Genomic DNA, 19,406 nt, shown 5'->3' on the forward strand with positions numbered 1-19,406 from the left:
TTTTATCGCACGAAAAAATCATACACTTACACGAAATTATATTCTAACTAATAACGCGTCATATAATTTTAACTTTATTCATTCACGATAGAGAATATTAATAGGAAATTCCAAGACGCTCGAAAATTTATTCAGCTGCTCTTAAATAAATTTTTTTCTATTTTTTTTAATTGTAATATTTTCACGATTTTAATGAAAAACTCAGGAAAATGTAATGGAAACTCAGGAAATGTTCCTGCTTTGCAAGGAACATTTTGCAATTTCGTTTCCATTCTGTTTCTTTTACGATAAATATACAAAGTACACGGTCTACGTACCTCTTGAGTCAACTAGATCCGATCTTCTCTCGTCAACGCGCTAAATGTCCTCTACCATTTTTCAAATGATCAATTTTAGATGTTTCATTATTAATTAAAGAAGATCAATACATTATTGTACACAACTGTACATCAAACTTTTTTAATTAATAACCAAATAACTAAATAACCAAATAAATAACTAAATATATACATAGTTATTTGGAAAATGGCAGAAGAGGAATTTTTTATTCAGTTTGATTCAATATACAAGCGTACAACAGCAGACGTTGTCATCACAGCTCATCTATCGTACTGCGTGTGATTATTCATAGATGTCCTTTGATTAATAAGTTAGAATTTTACGTGATTGTTCGCAAAATGATAAAGAAATTTTTTGTTTAGTTTGACCTAATCTAATCCTGTATACCGCGGCTCCTCTGTGAGTTACCGGACACCCTATATAATACCAATAAAGACGGAAATCACGTAAGTGTTGTGACAGCAGAGAAATATTATGCAAGCCGTTTTATAGAATCAAGTATTATCAATTTGCACGTATTCTATTACGCAGAAACTGGAACTCATTTCCCGGCTTAAAAGTAACAGCAAGGAAACATAGTAAGTTTGAATAAAGGATATTTTTCCTATCGCGCTCGCGACACAGAAGGATATTGGTTGTCTTGATTGTAAAGTATTGATTTAATGTGAAATGCAAAAGTTCTCTCAATAAAACTCGTTAAAGAATCTTATTCAATCTGCCTTCTGTCCGTTCCCGTTGCACAGATTAACATTAAAATGCAATATTCAGTCCCGATCAAATAAAGCGGACCGTACAACTTCATTAACGATGCCTTAAAGTTCAGAAATATCGGGAAATATCGGGAAATTCCGATTTGCCGTGATGAGATTTGCACGGAGAGAAGATAATCGAAAAAATCCACGGCTTCGTAGTGTGTGCAGAAAAAATTACCATAAACCGTGTAGCGCGTCTTGGCTGTAAATAATTAACAGTTCGTTGAACACACGTTCTGTAACACGGACAATCTTCTTGGAGATTCTTGAAGATAAGTGATCCCGCAGCTATATGACGGAACGCTCGCAATAGTCAAAAAGGCGCAAAAAGAAATTCTGTCCCTGCTCGCGAAATCTTTTCGTAATAAAACGGAGGGAAAGTGCGACAAACTTTCGTGCGAGCTTTCTGCAACCTGCTCCATTTCCCGGCTACACGGTAGGAAACTACGGAAAACTTAGAACAAGTCACCAAAACTATTTTCGATTGATCTCGAGTGCACGTATAAATTATGCCCTCAGCCCGAAATGTCCTAGATACGTCACCAATAATGCGCTCTACGTCCTCATTTAAATGTGAACTATCGATGGCATTATCGATAAATATCGGTAGTTTATACTATCGGTAACTAGTGATAGTTCAAAATAAACAGTTGATTCGATAGTTCTTTTTCTTCACAATCTTACTTTAAAATAGTTGACAACAAAATATTTTAAATTACTTGATTGACAATTTATAAATTTATCTATTTTTTCCGTATTAACAAGTGCATCTAGTTAAGAAAGATATATATTTATAAGTATACGTTAATAAATACATTAAATTGGACGTCTAGTCCGATTTCCCAAAATAATTGTGGGTGAAAGTGTAAAGTTTTAAACACGATTTTAAGTGGGACAACCCAAAATTCTCCCAATATTTACTGAAAAAGGATTTTGTTGTCTGAAAGAAAATTGATATACTGAATCAAAATTTGGATAATAGAATTAAGCAAATGTTTGATAACTATAAAGAAAAAATTTAATTGCCGCTTTTCTGTGAAATAATCTAATGTGTAACAACAATAACGGAAACACATATGAATAGCTACAACGACGCGTACTATCAGCACAATACCATGAATCAGACATATTTTTTATTTTATTTATTTTTGTTTTATTTATTCTTATTTTATTATATTTTGTATATTTTATACTTTTTATATTTTATATATATTTAGTGTAAAATAAAATTTTTTGATTAGTTTTATATAACAATTCACTATCAACCGGAACCTAATTAACTATTATAAATTAATAATAAGATGAAAAAGAGACACAAATAAATGGGTACATTTATTTATCATTGATTTTTCTTAGAAATCATAAAATTATCGAATAATTCCCTATCAATAGTTATTAATAATTATACTTAAAACTGTTAATAACTATCGATGAGGTGGAGAGAATTCTCTACCTTTATCCTCGACGTGTACGACATGACCACTCTTGCCGAAAATCACAAAATGCCCGCGGCGGCCATAATATCACGATGAACGACGATTACCTGCGCGATACACGAGACCAGCGCGAAAAAGCGCTACCTCTTCCGGCGGACGTCTACATTTTTTACCGCGTAACATAGTACACATGGGCGAACTGTCAGAATGATCTCTGTGACACCGCGGTGCACAGTGAGAGTCGTGCAAGTGTCGTAACAGAGTATGCAACGACGGTTCCCGTCGCTTTTCTCCTCGCGTAAATAAATGAGGGAGCTAGAAAGGGACTATAGCTTGAATCCGCAAAGATCTCGCGCGCGCGTTCCCAACATTTCTAATTATGTATGCCGGCAAATGCCATTGTTGATGGACGGGGCGAAACGCGCTAGTAAATGTAATTAAAAACAACAACAAAGCGCGTAGCGCTTAAAAATTGTGTAAAATAAATGATATAAAATTACTCGCAATGTGCCTGCCGTTTTATTTCATCCTGCTGATGTCGGCTACTGTTTCATATTCCGCGAATATTAACACACGCGTTCGCTGCATTTAGGGAAACAGCGGTGACAACTATGCACGAGTTTTGCATGTGCAACTAAAATGCGTCGATAAACAGAGTTTAATAAACTATTTTGTAGTTGTTACAACTAAAACTGAATGATCGAGAACTCTATGCATTAACTATAGAGTTCTCACAACCATTCAGCTCTAGTTTTTAGCTTTTAGTTGGAAGAACTACAAAATAATTGATTAAATTATATACATATTAATTCTACGTACAAAATTCGCACAGTTTTCACCTATATAGTTACCACCACCATGTTTTTTTCTCAGAATGCACCACAGTTCATCTGGATCTGTTCAACACACTATATAGTTTTTTTTATATAATAATGTAAAACAGATCTGACGTGTTAAGTGGAAATACCAAATAACATCAATGCTGATCCTTCAAATATACCGAGCGGACAAGCGCGTAAATAGACGACGTTTTGTAGTGGCATTGATGAGACCATCGACTATTCAGCATCGATTCCTGAAAATATCGATATCCGATATTCTACCACACATAATCCTCCATGCTTATGTGCGCGCATGCCCGTATATATTTTCCCCCATGTGAAAATAAGAAAAATCCGATTATTAAATCCGCTTTGGATGAGAACAGGCTCGGTGTCGAGACCCGCGAGATTGATGCATTATCCTTCGACGTGCGATATACAATTTAGCCGGCACAAAAGGGTTTATTAAGAATATCTTTTCTCGGGATGGTCGCTCCTTTATTTATCAGTATTCGCAATATACACCTTCGCCCATGCGGAATAAGAAACTGCATTTTTTTTTTTAATTTCGTAAGTGAAAGTATTTCTTGCCACTCAATGTGTTTCCTCAGAGATTATATTTCCCTTATATAAAGTCTAAATTTAGGTATCTGAGCGCAGATTAAACTCATTAAACTGAACAACAAAGTCGTTTACCATTTTATAAACTGCCATAATGATTGAGGTAATGAAAGGAAATTAGCAAATGAGTGAATGCCAAGTGATGAGACAAGTTTTGTAAGATCGCTTTTGTAAGATCAGGGAACAAGTCCAAGACATGTATATTTCTAAAATACTTACAGAGCTCCTATCACCAATTGACTAATTTTCTTTCGTTAATATCTCGATAATTAACGTGGTGGTTTCCAAAATTGTAGAGCATCCTTATATTTAGCTTAACGAAGTTCATCTAAATAGTCGTACACCTAAATTCAACCACTCTATATACAAGATATTCGTTTGTATGCCTAACAATCTTAAAGCATTCTGCGAACTTGAGATGCAAACTGCTATTCCGTATTCTCTAATTGATATCAATATATTAAAAAAAAAAATTAATTTTATCCTGATTGCAGATGTGGATGTATTCATTAGGACGGGCGTTATTAGATACAACTCCTAGAGTAGCGGCACTAATGGGAACCGTTTCCGTTTCGCCCTCCTCCGCCCTGCAGTCGGTTTTGGCTGCCATGACGGAACCTGATCCTCGCAGACGTGCCTCTTTGATGAATCTACTCGACGTAAGTCCCTGAATCTGGACGGACTCTTTCCGTCTAACGCAAAGCTATGTTCCAAGAGAATATCAGCATCTTTTACCCAGCTAATTATACTTATGATATTCATTACAAATCGAGACCGAATAATGGAATGATATCTGACTGTTGAGTGCATTTCTAAGTATTGTTCGCGCCCTTCAAAAGGCTGTCGCACTCGATTCATTTGTCATCAGTGGGAACGCACTCGACGCTTGCGTTATTACACAACTACGAGCATTGTGCGGGATGTACAGTCCGTTAATAAAAGTGCGAAACTACTGATTTTGGACAGCGCAGATACGGTTGTACAATTCAAAATTTCGAGTCTCGTTGTGTGTGTGGTGTACTAGCGGCCGCTCGAAATAAATCAACGGGTATCGTGTGTCTAGTGATCCTTCAACGCACGGTATTTCATTCTGCGCGTTGCATACAACATGTAAGTCATTTTTCACGTGTATTTTTCGCTAAACATTTCTCCATCCTACGGTTATGTCGTTCTAGTCGGGTCAACACGTTTGCATCGGGCGAGCAAATATTTTCGCCACAATTGCGGGTAATTATATTAATTCATCGGTTTACTCTGGTAGAAATATAACGCAGTTTCCGAGCTTGCTAAATAGCTATATTAACTTTTGTAAGTGAAGGGTAGAACTATTTGAAATCCCAATCGAGGTATAGAATACTACTGAATTATTAAGCGCGAAAGATGCGCAAAATCTGAACCCATTTACTGAACGAAAACAAAACAGAAAGTGAACAAAAAGCTATTCAATCGATTAATAATCTAGTATGTTGCTAAAATAAAGCAAGCAAGTTTGCCTTAACAGTATTTCATATTTTACGCATGCTTTCTAATTAAAAAAATTTTATGCTAATGAAAGTCAAAGCACAGGAAATACTTGGTGCGTAATTATATGTATTTTCATATTTTTCGTCTTTCATATAACATCTTTTACAATCACGAAATAACATGTACTTTTAATTATTCTTGTGATTGCATTATTTCATCAGATTCTAAATCTGAGCTATCATGACAACTTTCATTTTACTATTATACTTTTATTATTACCATCAGAGTAGTCCAATGTATTCACATCGTCCAATGAAAAAATATTCTTAGTGAAATTCTATATTATTAATATATATTCTATTTTCTATTTTGTCTTTTGTTCATTTTCATTTTTAATTTTAATTGTTATACCTGTCACATGGCTTAATATTAAATTCTTATTTCCCTCAATTTTCTGTTTTATGCTTTTGCAAGAAATGCTCTTCTACACGTTCACTCATTATTAACGCAATTTTATAAGCTCTTTTTCAAAAAATATCTTTTATAAAAAATATTTTAAATAAATGTATGTACAATAGATTATATAATACAATTATATATACGTGCATATTATACAACTGAATTAATATTAGTGTCTTGTCTATTAGTGTCTTAGAAAGAAAATCTGTCCACATATTGGATAGTAAACTGCTCAAACACTGAATGAAACTATCAAATTCTTCTTCAGTTTTTACGCAGTATTCTTACAACTAATAAAAATGCATTAATACTAGACAATAACTAAGACAGATGTCTAAATTTCTACCAGGATAATATTCTGTCCAGTCATCCAAACTGTGCAGAGTCATAAATTATGTCATATTTTTGGTCGTTTAATATAATTTACAATTTTTCAATTTGATAATTTATTTCAATTATTTATTATCTAATTCGTTATTAAAGACGAGATTCGTAAATTCCCTAAAACACGTTATTTTGAAAAGCATCCTTGAAATACGAGACATTAAATGCACTTTGGCATGAAATCCCGCATTATACCGCCGGCTGAATTAAATTAAACGCTTTCACGAGTGACCGGTGCACCAAAGAAAGTCAGTGAATGAACGTATCACAGATTCGAGAAACGTTACTCGACACATATCGTTGTGTGACTACGATGTTCCGCGGTTAACAACAATATCTAATTCCAAGTAGCGCATAGCGAAATTAATTTCCACATCACGATTACGAATGCTGAGTAATTCAACGTCGCGCGAACGTGCAACGGTTCAAGCAGCTGTGTCGGACCCAAATTGCGCGTATACATGCAAAGCGCATAACGCGCAACTGAGAGAGAGAAAGAGAGAGAGAGAGAGAGAGAGAGACGAGGAGAGAGACAGAGAAGGAGAGACCAAGTCTCCACAATTAGAATAACAAAGCAATTTATAGCAAATAGTTATACGATGTTGCGTTGTGTATCGAAATTTCAATTTTTGTCGCGCAAAAATGTCAAAGTAAGTGTCGGTTTGCGGCTTTCATCTCGTGACTGGATTTGTGGTAAATGCAGCCGTATTTCTCTTTGAGCCGTATTTCTCTTTGAGCCTCTTTTAGCGAATCATTCGATTAAGAGCTCGGTTCAATTAAAGGGTAAAATTGAGCGATCAATCTCTGACGAGTCTTCTCTTCTAGCGTAACCTCATTCAAGCAATCGACGACTACGTGGTTTGCATCTAATCTCGACGCCGCAGCCGTATCTCTCTTTGATCGTTTTTCGGTGAATTATTCGCCTAAGGGAGCACACGGATCAAATCGAGTGATCGCATACCGAGACGAATCTTCCCCACTGGCGTGTAACTCAATTCGAGCACTGGTCAACCACGTGGCTCGTATCTGAGATTTCGGCAATATCCATACGGGATGAATCGATAAACCAACGTAGACTTAATCACAGCCCACATCAACCGTTGGATGTCCACGCGGTCAGACTTGCACGGTAGTTCGCTTTAATCGGATCACCTATTACGAAGAGAGCGAGGGAAAGCGCGACGCGGCAATTGTGCATCGAGAGACAGGCGATGCGACGACACTTGGAGATGCAGGCGAACGCCTGCGACGTCCCACGTTACAGCGCCACGTTAATCCGACTGACAGGGAATACAGACGTCAACGTCGCGACGCGACGGCGAATGCACGCGCGGCTTAAGTGGGTCCCGAAGAACGAGTGGAATCGGAGACGATTTAGAGTTTGATCTCGCACGGCGAAATCTAATTAGCTACACGATTTAATCCACGATAGAACACACGTGCCAGCGAAAATTAAAAAAAAAAAAAGAAAAACGTTTCCGGAATAATTTTACGATAAAACTGACGCGCAATCAAATTATGATAACCTGGTTGTAAGAGGTTTTTAATATAGATGATCTCCGAAACTTTCTAATTAAATACACGAGGATAATTTTACAATAAAAATTGCTATATGATTTTATAAGTGAGGAATAGATAGATATTCTGTAGTAATTCACTATCTCTTCTTTTCATATATGTTATATTTTAGAAACTGAAATGCATTCTTAAAATACTTTGCTATATTCCTAACAAAATCTATTGTTTCTAACGAAATTTACTATATTACTTAGCAAGATAGCCGTACTGACAATCGAGCTGTTTAGCGTTGATAGTTAAAAAGTTGTGTAAACGGATCGCGTCTAACGAAATTGTCTTCCGTTCTATCCTTTTCGAGCTACATTGAGAAAAGAATATACTTGACAATTTATTATATAAAGTTTATTCACAAAAATAAATTTTATTTTACAAAACTAAAATTTATTTCACAGAAATAAACTTCATATTTCAGAAATAAATTTTCAAGTATTTTTTTTCAATAGCGAGAAAAAAATTAATAGAAAATATGCACTGAGGAAAAAAGGCTTGATATTTGTAACTATAATCACACAGAAAAATAAATTACTAAAAATCGTGGAAAAAAAACAATTTTTAAACAACGAAACAATTTTTTTCAAATTAAATTCTACCATAATATTAGTGGTAATAACCTTATATACATGTTGCTGCTACCACTTTCGTCTTAGAACAATAAAACATATGGTTGTGGTTAAAAATAATTATATATATATATATATATATATTTTAGTTAAATCAACCTATTTATTTTTTCTCAGTGTGGAACAATGTTACGTGCGCGAAGCTTCCGCTCTCCTCCATTATCCTCCCTTTTTATATAGTACATATAAAACACCGCAATACGATAAAAACCAATTGAATCAGCAACCGCCAACCGCGGTATAATCGCTCGGATATATAACTCAGCGGTATAACACGTTCGAATGATACCACGTGAAAAAGATAACAAAAATAATACAGGCGATGGATACAGGGAAGTATTCCGCATGGTTACAAAAACGTGTTGTCCGATTGCGAAAACGCGGTCGCACACTTCGCGCATGCCATATTCACACGCATCATTATCTTTACAACATTTTAACCCAGCGTCGGCGATAATTCCAACGCGGATAATTTCGCATGCTCTTTGTACGCGCGATCCAAATAAATAAGCGTTGTGCAAACTATAAATGTGACAGACGTCACGTCGCGCTTAATTAGCTCCTATCAATTTGGCCGCACGCGCATGTAATCTATTCCATTATAAATAAAACGAAGCCGATATTAATCAAAATTCTATTTGTCGCGCTGCGACTAAATCGCGGCACATTTTCCAAGTGCGACGCCAGCGCGACAATTCGCAGATCCGACAGTTACGTTAATATCGCGCGCCGGCGATATTGATGCATATTTAACGCACGGCGGCTATTTCTACACTCCTATTCGTCGGATATCGCGTCATTTATAGGGATATAAATGGCGAGATGGAATTTAATCGCAGATGATGGTTTCGCGACACCACCGCGCGCAATTAAATGATAATCAGACAGCAAGCAGACGGGAAGTGCGCGTAATACCGCGACGCGCCGCACTTGTATATAAATATTATTAGGACGAGCTGAGGCAGAAAATGAGAGAATGCGCGCGTCGAGAATGCGGTCGTACATTGCAACACGCAGCTGGACGCGTCGAGAGGAGAACGCCGCATGTCGCGCGCGTTTCCACAAAGCACGCGAACGACGAGATGCCTCCGAAATTTTTCGGCCGACATTCCGACAGCTGCGCCACCCTTGGAACGCGTAGAGTGCAAAGGAAGACTTGGCCCGACGAGGAGAAGGTAGTTCAACGTCGGCGGTTCACAAGTGAAAAATCGTTAAAGCGTTCAACTGTTACCGCGCGTCGAGTCCGACTTAGTGGAAAGTCTACGCGAGACATCCCTGGTGGAAATTTAGTGCACCTTTCAAGCAGTTATTGGACAGTTATGTTAAGTGTTCTCCAGTAACTAAAGAGCAAAACTACTTGGAATTCCAATCAAGATGCGGCGCTTTTCCTGCAATTATTGCGCACAACAGATGCGCAAGATCTGAACTCAAGCTGAACAAAAGCTGCACAGATTCGATTCTTAACGAGCTGAATCGATAATACGAATTACATGAGTCGGCAGAAAAACTGAAACGATTGGCGGCACAAGAGCAGCATAGAGAGCCACTGATCAATCCACGCGCGCACAAAGCCACGAGTCTGAATCCCGCTCTCCAGGGATTACTTGATGCGAACGCCGCACGTCATTAAACGACCGGGTCGCGACATTACGAGGCATAAATTCGCGGAACAGTCTCCGCGAGTTCAATTTCGGGGATCTCGTCCAAGAGTTTTAACGCGACTCGAAAGGCCCACGACTCGAGCGCGATACCAGACGTGAAATTGCATTTACAAGGGTTAACTCCGGCTATATGATAATTTCGTTGAGCCTGATGATTAACGACCAGCAATCCCAAAAACGCGACGGTCGTTATCGCGCGCGCGAGGAACGAGGCGGCCGCCGTGTAATAAGTCGTTTATCTCGGAGGCCGCGATAATTCTGCAGCTGCAACCCCGATAACCCGATAACCCTCGAAATTGATGAAATCGGCCAGTTCTGGCAGGTGAAGGAGGAAGAGAAGGAAGAGAGAGAGGAAGAGAAGCACGCGGCATGCAGCGTAATGCGGAACCGCAATTTCTACGAGGATTCCTCGGCGGACAATAAATTAGCCGCTCGAGTACCTACTTTGCCTGGCGGTATCTATCCGCGCAGATAAAGCGTAAGGCAGCTCAGCGGCTGAACACACCGGGGCTAAGACGTTGGGACCACCACGCCACGGAGTGTCGGTGGATGCAGTCGTGGCACGAACTGATAGCCACCGGGGCACCATCTGCTGTTATTTGTTAAGAATAATAGTCTACACGACTATCACTCTGGCAGCGCGTTGCGTATTTCTATATTTCTCGGCGCAATGGAACAGCGAATTAACGTCGTCCTAAATTAACACCTGCCCGTTTTCTTGACGAGCCGGCAAATTTCCATCATAATAGAATGAAAGGCGAGAAAGAGTAGGAGAAAGAGCTGTCTCGCAGTCTCATCTCGCGGGCTTACGTTCTACGGCTCTTTTTCTGGATTCATGTGATCTCTTCCCTTATTCTCCAAACTCTATATTCTATCGTTCTTCCTTAAAATCGAGGATCGGTGCAAAGTTTCGCGTTTACCAACGCTGAGGACACAATGACGCGTTAATAGGTAACGCTTCACCTCGCGAATCACAGTTTATTGGATCTATAGAATTCCGACTATAGCCATTGTTCCCTTAAGCTAATAGTTCGTCTGCTGCGAAGCGGAAGTTTCAAAACTAGATAATCGGCACACCGGGTAGTGCGATAAACGCATCGACGCGATCATATTATGACCTCGACCGCGCTATTATTACGAACTTCCAAATTTGCCCCGACGTTTATCTGATATCATCCTAATCACATAAGACAGTAATCCACCTTGTACTTCTAAAGAGTGAGAGAGAGAAAGAGAGAGAGAGAGAGAGAGAGATTACAAAATTACATGGACAAATTTTCCTCTATCAATGATAGAGAGAAGAAGATTTACTGAAATGTTCCTTTCACTACTATTCAATTCTTGTTACTCCTCACAGATATCAAGTCGATAAATTACTTTCCAGAGTAAAAATAATTTAAAAAAATTCCTGAATTTATTTAAAACAAACTACTAAGTGAATATGTTAAAATTTTATGTATGCAATTAAGTAATGTTTCTGTGCATTAAAAAATTTATAATTAATTTTTGTACGAAAATGACATCACAGTATCCATTACCTGCAACTATTACGTGTCTTCCTGGCTTGCATAATTTACGTTTACATAATAATCCAGTCAAGAGAATAAAAAAAATTCTTATCAAATAATATAATTATAATCTCTCGAACTCGAATTTTTATTTTTGTTTTTTTAAATAAATTCGTAAATATTATTGATTCTTTTGATCTAAAAAAGTGACTTGTCCCCTTGATATGACAACGACACGATATTGCACACGTTTTCATTTTCCAGGTAATATCCGAGTATTGCCGGACACGTCTACAAACGAAGCCCTTCACGCATATAGTGATGGACATGTATCAGGAGGTTCTGGGATCGCCGCAATATGCCGTGCGGACACGAGCAATCTACTACCAGCTGAACACCCTGCACTCTACGCGGAATATCATCGATCAGTCCAATCATCAAAAAATCTACGGCCAACATTATCATCATCGTCATCATCATCAAGCACAACGGCGACAACAGGACCACGTTCAACCCGTAAATGGTCAACCGCCGTCTTTTCAGCATCATCAGACTCGTCTCCTGCAACATTCATCGGCTGCTCAGTCACATAATCAACAACAAGACCCTGCTCAACACTCAGTCCATCAATTTCGTGCGCTTCAACAACAGCAAGAACACACGCAACAACAGCAGCAGCAACAACCGCCACCACCACTACCGCCGCCGAAAAATCATCGCCATCATCATCATCACATGAAGGAAGCGCGCTTTCGCACGCAGTCACGCAACTCTCAGTCGCATCCTAACTTGACGAGCCTGTGCGGGCCTGTGCAACAACAACAACAGCCACCGCAGCAGCAACATCATCAGGAGGCGACGCTGAGCGCGTGCCGGGTGCAGTTTCAGTCCCAACTGGACATCCAAAACGGCAGCCGATCGATAGGACCGGCGGCGACCCACCATCAACGCAGACACCATCATTCGAGGACGTACTCGCAGCCGGTCTACACACGACTCCAGCACACCAGAAGCAGCGGCAATCTACCGACGACGACGAACGCGGCGAACGGCGGTAATCCCGGCGGGGATGTTTACAACGACCCGATATACGCCCTGCCGGTTAAGCCCTTCTTGAGCTCCCAGGACGTGCGAGTCAATGGTCTGTCGGCGAAAACCCCCGCAGCAACCCGTCGCGGCGACGATATTTACGGCGGATCATCGTCGATAAGCAGGTGCCTATACGCCCATAGTCCATATACAATCTTTCTTCGGAAGAGCAAACCGAACTTGCGCAACACGATTCGTCACAATTTATACATCCCAACTTGGGGATATGTGATGAGGTAATAACTATCACAGTCTTGAATATCTCTACTATTTCCAACAATATTAGATAATGGTGCCTACAAAAGTTTCATAATTAGGAAACGTGATGTAATGGTACTTTTGCAAGTAAAGATATGTAGGAGATCTAGAGTCCTCTTAAATTTTTTAAGTGGTATCCCGCTTTGAAATTTTGACTTGATGTTAAACCTTGAATTCTACAACACAGTAGGAGCTAAGTTAAAAAAATAGTTTTAATGCTAATGATACGATTTACTTCTACTTTGATTTTGATGATATCAGAAATTTCTCTTCTCACTCTCTTACCCGGTCTTTAGCGTCAAAATAGATTATAAGCTTCAGAATATCAAAATAGACGTTGAATAGAATAGCGAGGCTAAAAGTAAGATCAAAACTTGGACTTAGGTAAGTTAAATAAAATCAAAAGAGGTTGATGCAGGTTTCAGAGTATCAAAATAAATATTGAATGGAATAGTAAAGATAAGAGAGTAGAATCAATATCTCTCAACTCGAGATTATTTTATACTTTCCTATGTTTAAAATAACGGAGATATTTGAGAGATATACAGAGTTATTGCCTCACTCTATATATAATTATCAATTAAGAAAATAAATTCTCATTCTGTAGTTTCCAATTCACTATAAATCACTGTAAGTGATTATCAATCGCAAGATTTCCTTATTAAACTTATGCATTTCGGTCAAAAAGACGAGAACCAAATACAAATAATTCGCTGCCACTTGGCGACGCGCTTCTCGTGCACGAAAGCATTAAAAAACGCATGCGAAATAGGCATCCGTCGAACACCGGCTGCTCCCAGCCCGACGAGGCATCGCAAACGAACGAGCGCCTTTGCGAGGACATTTACGGGCGAGCGCCTTCGGGAAGGATGTGCCTGCAGAGGCAACACTCGAACCCTCAGTTGCCGAGCAGAACGCAAGCTGACGAGGACTTCAAGCGGCTGTCGCAGCCGAGTGTCGCGACGACCGAGCCTCGATGCACCGACGTCGTCGCGCGTAAAGAAGAACAGACGACACGACAACAAAATCCAGTGTCTTCCATGAGGCTCCGGGGAATTCAAGGACCCCCGAAGCCACCTCGAATTATAACCACCCTGAGGAAAGCCGCACTCTCCGACTCGGAATGTAACAGCCAAACGGAACCGCCAGCAAAACCCCCCAGGTAGGTAGTCCTTCTCTCGTTATCATACTTCTTTTTACGAGTACCTAATTATCCGCGTCGATTCACCGTGACCTATTAAATCAGCTTTGTATCGTGATAAAGGAGAAAGGGAGAAAAGAAGGAAACGGAGCGCACGTCAGAGACTTTAAGTAACGAATTGCGCCGTTACTCATTACGAGAGCGCACGCGTTCTCGATGCAATTTGTTCTGGCCGGCCGCGAGCTCGCTATCCGAGCTATCGGAATAAAATTTTAATCGATAAGCAATTTCTTTCTCTGCAAGCACGAAGAGAAAAGAATTATCGGTACAACTTGCATTTCTAATTGATCTTCTTTTTACTTTCGTTAGTACAATATCTCTTCCAAGGGAAGAGAGAAAGAAAGGAATTAAAGAGAGTGAGAGGAGTTAGTTGCTCTTCGCGAAAGAGTCGGTTGCTTCGAGCGAAGCCGATACGCCACGATTTGATGCGCGAAACACGAGCAGACTCGTAACTTTATGCAAGATAATGCCGGACCACGTGACGAAGGAGCCGGAAATTTATATTTGCACCCTCGCACTTGCCCGGCCGGAATTTCATCAATCTCGCGACGAGGGCGGGTATCATCAAATTAGAGCGTAGGAGGCGTTAAGCAGTTCCAGGATCTTCGCGCCCGTGCGACCCGCATTATTAAGTTTTGCCTCCCAGTCATACGTCCATGTTAATGAACGCTCTCAAGCGATCTCTCGCAAAGAGCCGCGAAACCTTCTCTAGCACAACCTCTAGCGTAACGTGGTTTCGAAGGATACGCCCGGCAAGCAACTAGCTGGATGATGCAGCCAGTTGCAGTCTAATGCGTGCCAGTCGACCGTCGCTGGAAAGGTCGAAACGTGGCGCTCTCCGGCGAACCTTTGACCTTCGCAGGAGCTACATAGAGAGCCCTATATTACGATGACATTTAGTCGGATGCGGGAATGGAACATAAGCGCGCGCGCGCACGTGTGTAGTTGAGCGGTAAATTGATGCGCGGTGTGTTGCAGCCGGGAATTAAATCGGTATTAATGGCTGAATTAAAAATTACGTCCGCGTGCTCCTGACAATGCGGGAAAGTCTCGTGTAAAATGTTGCACTGTAACGAAATTCAGCGTGGGAGTTTAGTTCCGGGAACATCGACGAAACGCGGTTACTTGCCGCGGTAAGCATTAGAGAGTACCGCTCGAAATTTTTGCAATTTTTCAACGTTTGGAATTTTTTTCAAATAAGCTTATCCTCACCAAATTGAGATTCATTTCACTGCAAACATATCTCCTGAATTATATAGGGTGTCTCACACTCTCCTCCGGGCACTTTGTGGGGACGTAGAATGGGTTGATGTCAATATAAAAGTCTTATATCGTTTTGCGATATTCGCAATAATTATCGAGATATTAATTGTAGAAAATTTGTGAATGATTATGCATATGGTAAATGAGTTATAATAGCGACGACTGCCGTCGTGTATTTATACTTTAGGTCAAATTGAACAAAAAAGTCCTCTACCATTTTGCAAATAATCACATAGATTTTTAATTATTAATTAAAGAAGAGTGCATTATCACGCAAAATCGTGCAATAATCTTCTTTAATTAATAATTAAAAATCAATGTGATTATTTGGAAAATGGTAGAGGACTTTTTTGTTCAATTTGACCTAAAGTATAAGTACACGACGGCAGTCATCGCTATTATAACTCATTTACCATATTCTGCATAATCATTTACTTTCATAAATTTTCTACAATTAATATCTCGATAATTATTGCGAATATCGCAAAACGGTATAGGATTTTTATGTTCACATCAACCCATTCTACGTCTCCACAAAATGCCCGGAGGAGAGTGTGAGATATATAGGAAATAAGTTACTTGCATAGTGATCGTTAAAGGTGTGTGTGTGTATATATGTGTGTATGTATGTATGTATGTATGTATGTATGTATGTATGTATGTATGTATGTATGTATGTATGTATGTATGTATGTATATATATATATATATATATATATATATATATATATATATATATATATATATACTGCACGAAATTTTTGCACTTTTTCGACTATTACGATTCTTTTACAAAATTCCTTCTCACGCCCAGTGTTACTTCACTGGAGATATTTAATTAATTTCGAATAACGTATCGTCGAAATGCAGTAACGATATGAATTATCCCAAGCGTAACGTTTTAATTAACATGACATACGCGCACGCGTTTTAACTTGATCTGTACTTCCTCTTAGAAATCCAAACAAGTGCGAGTTCACCCTCCTCAACTTTGCCTTCCTCTCTTCCTCCTACAAGCATTACAACTCTAACGCGATGCAAAAATTGATTTGGTCGAGAGAGAAAATTCGCGATCTTTCATTCCAAAGCGTTCTTTTCGCGTCGGGTCCGGATGCGAGCAAAAGAAGACGGTGAGAAGGGGAGAACGGGCAAAAAGAGAGACGAAACAAGAAGGCACTTAGTGATGACTGCCCTAAAAGAGCATCCGAGGTCTAGCCTAGTTAGAATTTAATTAAACTCAGTACGAGAGTTCGTTAACGTCGCTGCATAACGAACGTAATATCTACGAAATTTTGCCATAAGCTTTCCGGTCCGTTGCATAATTGGGCGCATCGTGGTCTGTTATGCCAAATGAAAAGTTCCGCCCGGCCCGATCCATATTAGTCGGGCAACCGCAAACGCGAAGAAAAACTCAAGGAAAAATGCGAAGAATCGCAAATTCGTTTTCTCCACAGGTTCATGTCGTCATTACATTTCACCTCAGTTTTATAATAGATTCTTACGCATGCTTCTGACGGGATTTGCATACACTTTAGCGGCCATTTGTCTGGCGATAATTCGGATAAACGTAAAAATATTTTCAGAATCATAGTGCGAAATGGACCGAGAGCTCGACGAGGAAAGGCAGTGCAAAGGGCACCATCGCGACTTTACCGAACGGTGGGTGGGCCCATGAGATGTTTCAATAAGGCGCAATGTGTGGGCCCAGAATTTGTGGTTCGCGCTAATCAGCCCCCGAAGACATTGTGTGTGGGTCAAGTTAAGGTAAGAAAATAAAAGCAATGAGTGATAAGAACGTAGATAATTAGACTAACGTCGACTTTAACACGTACTTGACATGCTTTTGTCGTTTATCTGTTTTTGACACTTGTCCTCATTTTTTATTTATCATAAAATCAAGACTAAACAAATCTACGCAAATGAGATAACGCGAGAAATATTTTAATAGCAATATATGAAATCTTTACATCCAACTACTACTTGTTTTCTTCTGCTTGTTATTTCATTGGAAGAAACAAACGAACTATGAAACTAACAATTAATTTAATTAAATCGTTAAGTTTAAAAAAAAACACGTATATGAAGCAAACAATAACTTCATGACCAATGTTACTTCATAGAGTACAAAAAAATTTATAAAAAAATAAATTTTCCGGTACCGGGAATCGAACCCGAGCCTCCTGGGTGAGAGCCAGGTATCCTAGCCACTAGACCATACCGGATCACTGTATGGTGGAGTTTAAAGAATGAATTTGTGTCTGGGCTCAAGAAAATTATTGTAAAAAAGTAGACTTTCCGGTACCGGGAATCGAACCCGAGCCTCCTGGGTGAGAGCCAGGTATCCTAGCCACTAGACCATACCGGATTATGGTGTGGTCATGTGGATAACAAAAATATGAGTGAAAAAGATATTTGTATTTTTATAAAGAAAAAAATGAGAAAAAACGTTGTAATATAATATATTAACTAAATTAATATTAATATTAAATAGTAACATTATTCATCGACAATTAAATTTTTGAAGAGTAAAAAATAATTGATATAATAGAAGATGATAAATTTTAATAATAAGATATGCACATAATCCACAATTGTAAGCTATAAACAAATATTTCTTTTTCATTCGTTTTTCTTTATATATTTATATTAGAATTTATAGAATACGATCACAACACTTTAAGATAATACAAAAATTTATTAAAATTATATTAAAATAATCTCATGTAACATAATAATCTATTGTTTTTATATAAAATGTGTATATTTTTAACACGCACTAAAAAAAAAAAAATTCCGGTACCGGGAATCGAACCCGAGCCTCCTGGGTGAAAGCCAGGTATCCTAGCCACTAGACCATACCGGATTGAGTATGATCGCGCTAAAGATAGGATATCAAGGCATAGTCAGTAACTTCAACATACTACAAATTTTAAATAAATGAAATACAATATATAAAAACTATTAAAATATGTAGTCGCTAATATATATATGTGTGTGTGTACTTTAACTTATTATCGCATTTTCTTTTTGTTAATAAGATTTTGAATATTGCTATATCGATACAAGTTTTTTTTATTTTCTCGCTTTGTGAGAGTTTTGTCGTACAATTTATACAACAAAATTTTAATCTAGCATTGTCAATGTTATCAACAAAAATTAAGCAACAAAAAAAATTTTCCGGTACCGGGAATCGAACCCGAGCCTCCTGGGTGAAAGCCAGGTATCCTAGCCACTAGACCATACCGGATCATGGTATGGGACAGTTTTAAGAATGAACTTCCATCTATATTTACGAAAATCGTATTTAAAAAAAGAAAAAATTTCCGGTACCGGGAATCGAACCCGAGCCTCCTGGGTGAAAGCCAGGTATCCTAGCCACTAGACCATACCGGATCATGGTATGGGACAGTTTTAAGAATGAACTTCCATCTATATTTACGAAAATCGTATTTAAAAAAAGAAAAAATTTCCGGTACCGGGAATCGAACCCGAGCCTCCTGGGTGAAAGCCAGGTATCCTAGCCACTAGACCATACCGGATCATGGTATGGGACAGTTTTAAGAATGAACTTCCATCTATATTTACGAAAATCGTATTTAAAAAAAGAAAAAATTTCCGGTACCGGGAATCGAACCCGAGCCTCCTGGGTGAAAGCCAGGTATCCTAGCCACTAGACCATACCGGATCATGGTATGGGACAGTTTTAAGAATGAACTTCCATCTATATTTACGAAAATCGTATTTAAAAAAAGAAAAAATTTCCGGTACCGGGAATCGAACCCGAGCCTCCTGGGTGAAAGCCAGGTATCCTAGCCACTAGACCATACCGGAACTTAGCATCATCCTTTATTCTTACTCTACACGAAATTATATATATTAGTATAGCACTGATTATTTAACACAAAAAATATATATACTGCAGAATAGATCTCATCTCCCCCCCCCCCCCCCC

The 19,406-nt window shown here is 38.9% G+C and overlaps 1 protein-coding gene and 8 non-coding genes across 9 annotated transcripts in view; 1 reads left to right on the plus strand and 8 right to left on the minus strand.

The window, feature by feature from the left end:
* Positions 1-19,406, plus strand: part of LOC116849002 — a 95,319-nt gene that overhangs the window by 52,995 nt on the left and 22,918 nt on the right. Inside the window, exons 5-8 of the mRNA XM_032825717.1 lie at positions 4,464-4,628; positions 11,908-12,857; positions 13,763-14,152; positions 17,038-17,218. Coding sequence (XP_032681608.1) covers positions 4,464-4,628; positions 11,908-12,857; positions 13,763-14,152; positions 17,038-17,218 — 1,686 coding nt within the window. The remainder of the gene's footprint in view (positions 1-4,463; positions 4,629-11,907; positions 12,858-13,762; positions 14,153-17,037; positions 17,219-19,406) is intronic.
* Trnae-cuc lies at positions 17,605-17,676 on the minus strand. Its single transcript has one exon. It is a non-coding gene; the product is annotated as a tRNA-Glu (tRNA).
* On the minus strand, positions 17,748-17,819 carry Trnae-cuc. The gene has a single exon. It is a non-coding gene; the product is annotated as a tRNA-Glu (tRNA).
* Positions 18,246-18,317, minus strand: Trnae-uuc. Its single transcript has one exon. It is a non-coding gene; the product is annotated as a tRNA-Glu (tRNA).
* On the minus strand, positions 18,630-18,701 carry Trnae-uuc. The gene has a single exon. It is a non-coding gene; the product is annotated as a tRNA-Glu (tRNA).
* On the minus strand, positions 18,776-18,847 carry Trnae-uuc. The gene has a single exon. It is a non-coding gene; the product is annotated as a tRNA-Glu (tRNA).
* Trnae-uuc lies at positions 18,922-18,993 on the minus strand. The gene has a single exon. It is a non-coding gene; the product is annotated as a tRNA-Glu (tRNA).
* On the minus strand, positions 19,068-19,139 carry Trnae-uuc. The gene has a single exon. It is a non-coding gene; the product is annotated as a tRNA-Glu (tRNA).
* Positions 19,214-19,285, minus strand: Trnae-uuc. The gene has a single exon. It is a non-coding gene; the product is annotated as a tRNA-Glu (tRNA).

The sequence above is a fragment of the Odontomachus brunneus genome, unplaced genomic scaffold (genome assembly GCF_010583005.1).
Source record: "Odontomachus brunneus isolate Ranch 3 - 2012 unplaced genomic scaffold, Obru_v1 Obru_scaffold_103, whole genome shotgun sequence".
Lineage (NCBI taxonomy): Eukaryota > Metazoa > Arthropoda > Insecta > Hymenoptera > Formicidae > Odontomachus > Odontomachus brunneus.